The sequence below is a fragment of the Athene cunicularia genome (genome assembly GCF_003259725.1).
Source record: "Athene cunicularia isolate RWA chromosome 20 unlocalized genomic scaffold, athCun1 chr20_part1, whole genome shotgun sequence".
In the NCBI taxonomy this organism is placed as follows: Eukaryota; Metazoa; Chordata; class Aves; order Strigiformes; family Strigidae; genus Athene; species Athene cunicularia.
This window is the reverse complement of record NW_020799125.1, coordinates 5,439,899-5,447,856: the sequence shown is the minus strand read 5'-3', so window position 1 is coordinate 5,447,856 and position 7,958 is coordinate 5,439,899. Positions and strand designations below refer to the sequence as shown.

Here is a 7,958-nt window from a genome sequence, read left to right as displayed (position 1 = left end):
TTTTTCCTTGTTATGTAAAGACAAAACCACTTGTGAAATTTTCAAAGCTACTTTAGTGCCTTTTCCAAAAACGCTTCCATTACCCAGGCTCTTCTGAATGGTATCTTTTTTGGTTCTGCAGTCGCTTGGCATATGCAGCCTAAACTCTTTATAGCAAGTAGGATTCAACAGAACAGAGCAGCTTTCTACACTGGATTAATCTAGGAGACCACGGTATTCCTGGCTCTACCAAAAACGTTTACATCACCTGAGGAGGACAATATAGAGGGGTTTTTCCCTTAGTTTTATAATAAAATATGGATATGATATAATATAAATAAAACACAGATAAAAAGGTAAGAATGTTGATCTTTGTAAAGAGATTGCTGATAATAACAATATATACGCTATTCTCAGAAAGTCATGGTTTTTCTTTACCACACATGGCCAGAAAATTTGCTTGCACGATCAACCTTTGCAAGCTACAGCATTGACTGCAAAGTGGGTGTATGTTGAAGGATGTGGGTACAGATCCTCAGGACGTTCTCTAGGAGGGATATGCACGAAGTGGGAAATTCTGCCCTCACCAAAATCAATAAGACTAGCATCATCAAATTCAACAGGATCAGAAATTCAGCTCTAAACTTTACAGGGCAGCTCAATGGAGGTTTAAGTTCTTTTTTTAAAAAAATCAAAGCTCTAATCTTAGAAATCCTTTGAAATTTGAAGTGTCTCCCGAGCTGTTGCTTCTGAACAAGGAAACTACTGTAGCAGTGACGGGGGAAGACAGAAGGAAAAGAAATGAGGAGAGAGAAGAAAAGCAGTAGTTTCCAGACCCAGCTCCATCTAGGCTAGCTTGTCTTATCCCTTCTGGGAGAAACTCCTACTGACATAACTGAAGTGTGGGACAGTACAATGAAAATTAGCTCAAGATCCAGAAAGTAGATCAAATTGTGGTCTAAAAGCCATAGTTTGTTCTTGATTAAACGTGAGCTAAGACAAGTGCCCGTCTCCAGGGGCCACCTCTGAGCGGAGTCAGTGCTCAGCACTGTGTGAAGATAACGCAAGCTGCTTCACAGTGACTTCTCTGAAAATTTTTTTCCCTTTAACTAGCAAAATAATTAGTTAGTAATTCTGATTTTAGTGACTGAGGAGAAAAATTTAGGACATTTCCATCAAAACATATCTCATTAATTGAATAACTTGCTAGACTCTCTATGTAAAGTTTAAATAACTGCTAATGAATCTGAAGCAATCAGAAACCTTTTGCCAAGGGGAAATCAACAGTATATTAAGATAGTTCAGTATTATTGCTGAATGCCAAAGGCAGCTTTTAAAAATCATATGTTTACAAACTAGTTAGATACATCTGATCATTTTGAAAAGCATACTTACACCTTTAATGCTGTTTTTCCTCTATGTGTAGGATCAGTTTCCTTTACATTACATATATATCAACGGGCAAGGTGAGCTTTTACCAATTTTATACAAAATACTGATACTTCCCTCCGAAATAAACTCTTATGACAAATAACCTTTTTATAGTATTATGCATACTATGTGCTGCAATCCCAGGGGTTTTTAGATATACATATATATATATATACACACACACACACATTTTTGGGGTTCCAATGGTGATACATTCTGATTATTCATAATGGAAAAGTTTTTTATATTTTTCATTGATGTAAATAATTTGCTTCCTTGCCATGTCTTTCCGCTTCCTCCCAATCTGCAGTGTCCTGTACAGAAAGGATACCATATCTAACAAATGGCCTCTTTGTCTGATTTATCTCACAGGGATGCAGATGTACCCAATCTATCCTCCTGAAATTAAAAAAAAAAAAATCCTGTATATTGGGTCCAGAAAAATAAGGAATTTGGGCGTAATTCTCTGGCACTGATTCCCTGACATTTTTATCAGGAGCATCAACCAGCCATGCACTAGACTGTAAATCAGAGAAATATCTATTTACAGCGGTTAGAGCAATATGATACACTGCACTTGGCTAACAAGTGAAGAAATTGGAAATGGATTACCTAAAGCAGCAAATCCAAGCCTAAACTGGCTTTTAGAGAAGTTCCCAGATTGTTGGATATGCTTCCATCCAGAAACATTCTCACGTATATAGTATTTTTTTAATTTAGAACCATATCCTTCATGATATACAAGGCACAAATATCCATTGAATTCAATGTATATTTTGGGCATGAGGGATGAAGGTTTCATTAGCAGTTCATGTGAAAATCATTTTTAATTGATATTCAATTTGGTGGCACTGGAGTTTAATGCTGATGGCAAAACCTAAAGCACAGGTCTCATCCAAAATCCTTTGGAATCAATGTGATTCTTAACACGAACTTCAGTGAAGCCAGGATTTCTGCCTAAATTTTTTTTTTAATAAAATGCATAGGTTATATCTAGATCATTCTGACTACCTCTAGGATTCTGCCAGACTAAATTTTGACAGTTTGCCTGCCTCCCAGGGCAGTTTCTGTGAATCCCAAAAGCTTACACTTTGCATATAATACTTATATCCAGTAAAAAAATAGCATGAAGTGACTTCCAAAATCCAAAGGTCAAAAATTCAACTAACATATATTAATCTTTATTATGTAACAATGATATAATAAATAAGTTTATGAATTCATATGATCTGTACAAAAAGCTGAAAAGATATTGCACCAAGTTAGGTACCGGCTATTTGGATTTAATATTTGTTAAACATATGATCTAAAATTATATACAGTTGTGGAGTTAAGGCAAAACCAGATGATACCTTTAACACAACAGAAGGTTTGAAAAATAGACATAATTACAAACAAGGGGATCTCATCTCCAGCTAGTAAAGTGGTTGTGTCTAAGGAGGGAATCCCTTAGGTTTTTAATAAAGCAGTTATTATTATCCATCATGTTAATTAAAATTGAAAAACAAGTGTGAGATTTCCTGCAGGGCAAAGCTGTTTTGCAAAGTTGTGCCTGAATGATCACCTTTAACCCTGGTAAGAATCTTTTTCATAATGGTTATAATCTGCTCTCCTTTTTAGAAAACAGCATGTGGAAAAGAGGATTATCTTACATAGCTAACTAAAAGACAACCATAACCTGTTAGCTTTATGTAAGCTAGACTTGATTGTGACTGGTGACAGAGCATAAATATATGGGTGAATCATCCAACACACTACACGCAGAGGAGAATTAAAGTCAACCACTTATCAATAATAATTACCTTTCTCAAGACAATGGAACAGATCATGTCAGTTAAGTCCCAATGACAGAAACATGTATGACCAATATATCAATATACAGTTCTTTGGCAGCAACACACTAACTCTTGATTGAAGTCTGAACTCAAACTCTCCTAAATGATAGACCTGGTTGCCAGTCTTTTCATAATTAAAGAAAATCCACTTCTCCCATGAATCCAGTAAGTCCAGTAAATGAAATCTGAATAAATCTTGCAGGCAGCTTTAGACTGTAACATTAAGCATAGATATTTATTGTCTGCTTTAGTCTCAATCCAAATATATTGTATTTAAACAAACACACAAAATTCTGTGAAACTTCGGAGTAGTCCAGATGGGGGCAAAATCCATAAAGAGAATCCATATTCACCCATGAAAAACCAATAAAGAAACATCAATCCCATGATGATAAAATGATCTTCATGTAACAGAGGCAATGATGAGTCCACACCTGGATGAATGTCACAGGAAAATGGACTTTACAGGGGAAAGACCAGAAAGCCAGAAAACGTAGAATACTGCCATCCACCGACCAGATTACCTTTCTCCAATTTCAGGTAAACCTTATCCTCCTTGTCTAGATAGAGCAGGACTCCATTTGTGGCAGCTTCACGTGTGACGTCCTTGTCCCCAGCAAAAGCAGAAATGACTGGCTTTCCATTTAGCATCAAATTGACCTACAAGAGAAAAACCACTGAAAAGCTCTAATTAACAGAAAAACATCAAGAACTATCACTGAATATTAACTACAGTGTAAGAGGCCTGCTAAAGTCCCAATCATCGCTGCTTTCTGTTTGTTTGTTTTAAACTAATAATTACATTTATTTGCCGTGTACAAGCACATTCACGTTTCCTGGGCTTGACCTGCAGCTGCGTGAAGTCGGTGGGACACCGTGTGCTGAGTCTGGGTTCAGGCAGTGTGAAAGATGACATGACATTGCTTTCATCTGTTGCTTGGGCATGTTAATTGTTGTAAGTCTCTATGGAACTGTGAGCTATTACCTCGGTTTGTGTCACTTTGCCTAACTCATGGGTTGTTTAGACACGCACTAGCAAAGAAGACATTTTCAAGAAACTTGGGCACCCAGAGGTGCGATGTAGGCACCTAATGAGATGTCAAAGGTACCACAGTAGGCTGAGAGCTTACACTTCATTGAGAGCAAAGTATATGTCTCTTCCATTGCTGACGGTGCCTTAGTTTAAATCTAGAACAGACCTTTAGCTTTATGAACAACTGCACTGTGTGTTGGTACTGAATCCATTTTTCTATAAAACACTTCTGAAAGTCAGCACAGCCTCTGCTCTGAAAGCAACACCACACAGACACTGTAAATAAAGATGGGCAGGGGCTGGGGGAATGGACAGATTCAGGCATTTTTCATTTCCCCAATGGCAAACTATTAGCTTTCTTCTGCTTTTTCTTTTTAAGCGGCTATAATGCAGTCACAGAGGGGTGAATTATGAAATGCTTATTCATATCAAGTATGCTGGCCTTGCATATGCTCCCATTAATTTTAATGGGAGTCGCCACAGAATAAATTAGTGCTCAGCATAAATCAGGGCAGCAGAATCTGGCCCTGATTTGGGATTCGCCTATCTGGGAAATCCACTTAATCAGATGTCCCCAGGGAACCAATTTCAGTTTAATGATATTTAATGGCACTAACAGATGTTCCAGGAGCACAGTAATATCACTTATGTAAGAAGCCTTCAGGTGATTTAGTGGTGTTTAAGTCTGCATGTGGCTGAGACTCAAGCTGGTTTGCTCCACTGCAATGGCTTTTGGTCCACTCCATAGTTATCATACACGCAAAAAAAAAAAAGCATCAAGAGTTTAGTCATTGTTTGGTTTTGGTTTATCTCCTTTCTTCTCTACCATCTCTCTTGGTCAGGTTCCCCTGCAGATCACCTTACAGCTATTTCAGTCACAGCAAAAGATACATCACAGCTTTGCACCAGATGGTCTCACATTAACTATGACAAAATTGACCTAACCAAACCCATCCATCACTTCGGAAACTCTTGATCTGTGAAAGATTTCAGGCCATGTCACAGGTTATAACATTCCCTGTTACAAGCCCCAAGCTCCCAGGTTTGAGTACCTGGTACGTGAAACACCGAAGTCTGCACTGGACTTCCAGAATCCAAGCCTTGACATCTTTCTTGGCAATATGTATTTTAAATCCAATGAAGCTGTCTGACATACAGTTATTCTAGGCCATTTCAACTTTCAGCATTTATGAGAGTGAAAGAACAAAGTTTGAGCCTATTAAATAGCTTATAAGTTCATTATAGAGATTTTCATGAGGTCAATATTTCCTTTATGACTTTTGTCATTGACCTGAATGGAACCATGATTTCTTCTTGTAAACTGAAGGTGAATTTCACCAGGAATATGAATGTGTCTCACATCAGCTTTCTTTGTCATCTCTGCCATTTACACTTTTCTCAGGCGCTTTACCCAAAACCAGAGCTGACACAAAGAAACGGCTGATCAGCCCTGCAGAAATCCATTTCATGTCAGCCTTGTCCACTGAAAGGCACATTCAGGAGCAAGACAGACCACAGGAAAAGCATCAGATACTGCTGTGAATCTGGTGGTCTCATGGGTGAAAACAAGGAATGCCACAGGTGTTACTCCAGATCTAGAAAGCCAGTATGTATGTCACAGAAACTGCATGACCTGGCATGAAGATTAAGGAATGTACTTTGAGAAAATTACTGTTGGCTCGCCAAGGGGACGTTCAGGAACTTAGAGGCTTTTCCTCTAAGCTAGTACATACTTGTATTTACTTAGGTAGTTCAGCTGCTACTGAGCTACAGAAGAAAGTGCAGAATCACTCCTTTCTTTTTTTTCAAATATATGACATATCTTTTATGTATTATATGGTGAAAAAAAAGTTTAAACTGCTAACAAGGTTCCCTAGAAGACGTCCCTATAGAGGTATAACATTTCGTTGTCGTTACAGAAGAAGTGGACCACCTTAAATAACCTTCATCCACAGCAGACTGATGTCATAAACAGATACCTGGCATCATGAGCTGTCATCCAGGACACAAAATGTTACAAAAATAGTCAAATCTGGTACATATTCCCAGAACGCCTGCGTTCAATACAGTGAGTTTAACCTGTAGCAAAATACAGCTCTTCAGTAGTATTTATGCAATTAAGTGAAATTTAGAGCTCTATTTTACTCTTGGATGATTCATTCTATTTAATACTTTATGTCACACCAGATATTCAGTCCGTATGGTATAGAAGTGAAGCTATGGCAATTTATCTGAGGTGAGGATCCTGCCTTGTTACAGCTGTTCCGTTTAGATGTATTCACTCCACTGCTAGGAACTCTACACCACAGGTTGCTTTAAACTAAGCTATTTTTACTTGAAAGTGTGTTAAATACTCCTCTGTTCAGTCAAGATCCTATTCTAAATAAACACTTTTAAGTAAAAGATTTTGGAATCATACTTGATCAACGTACCTGAATTGTTTGACTCTGATAGACTTTAATTACGTGAAAACTGAAACTGTAAATTCCTTTCCTTGGTGCTACAAAGACAGACTCCAACGTGAAAAAATTGCCCACATTTACTAGGATCTACAAACAAAAAATATAGCATGGGAATTAGTACAGGTACTCAGTGCTAAATAAAAACGACAGACTATTAACTTTAGAAAGCATTCACCCATGGAAATATTTTAATCTACAATTATGCTGTTTTATTCATTGTTCTCTCAATTAAATTGGAATATTACTCACAAAATGGATATTTAGTTACATTTATAGTACAACTTCGCTATAAATAAACAAGGGTGGAAAATCTTTCTTACTTTGCCTCTATATCATACCTTCAAGAAAAAAAAAAAAAAAAAAAAAAGCATTTTTGTTCATCATTCCTCAAAAATTACATCAAATTACATCAAAACACTAATTCAGGGAGTGGCATCCTGCTTTTGACTAAAAAGCAACGGTCAAGTCAACACCATCTTCCTGAAAGTAGCCAGCTGTGAGGAAGGATGTATGTGAATGGTACAATTCATTCACCAGTTTATAGACAGATCGAGTTAGGGAAATCCCTGGCACATCTGAGCAAAAACTGGCTGTGAGCCTTTGCTGCTTTATTTGTTTTTGTAAGCACGGATAATAATTTGGGGTTCATTTAACAGAGACAAGTAGCAGAGGGGAACATATTAAATGAGTGCATTGTCCATATGCTAAATATCTTTTTTAATGACTAAATTGTTCTTTCTTTCCACTTAGTTATGCAAAAATAAAGCATATTTTCCGGCTCCTTTATGGCAGGCATAGCCCTAGAAAGCCATGTCCGTGAAGTTAGGGTAATTTACATTGCTAGCATTAAGCTGTGTGACATATCTGGCTTCAGTTGTCACAACAATTTACTGTTCATTATAATATGGTATAGGAAGAAAAATAACCATCAGTCTCAATTGCTTCGGACTTGCCGTAGGACAGGAGCAGGTACATGGAATGTGTGCTGGCATCTGTCAGTGACCGAGATGAGAGGGGCTGTACTATGAGCCTGTGATTCTTATGGGAAAGTTAAACGATTTTTCCGTAAAATTCGCCCTTCCTTTCCCCCTCAAAGGCTGCACAAGCCGTCTAAAAACCCAGGCGGGCTGCTGGCACCCGAGAAGCCCCTCTCCGCCAGCCTCCCGGCGCCGAGGACAAACCGGCGGATGCCCGCGCAGCCCCGGCCGCTGCCCCCGC

General features: G+C 38.1%; 1 protein-coding gene across 1 annotated transcript in view; it reads right to left on the bottom strand.

Moving 5' to 3' along the window:
* Nucleotides 1-2,571: 2,571 nt before the first annotated feature.
* CBLN4 (cerebellin 4 precursor) overlaps nt 2,572-7,958 on the bottom strand; it is a 6,603-nt gene continuing 1,216 nt past the window's right edge. The window contains exons 2-3 of the mRNA XM_026862316.1: nt 6,711-6,827; nt 2,572-3,905 (exon numbers count right to left, since the gene is read on the bottom strand). Of these exons, the coding sequence (XP_026718117.1) occupies nt 3,708-3,905; nt 6,711-6,827 (315 nt within the window). The 3' untranslated portion in view covers nt 2,572-3,707. The remainder of the gene's footprint in view (nt 3,906-6,710; nt 6,828-7,958) is intronic.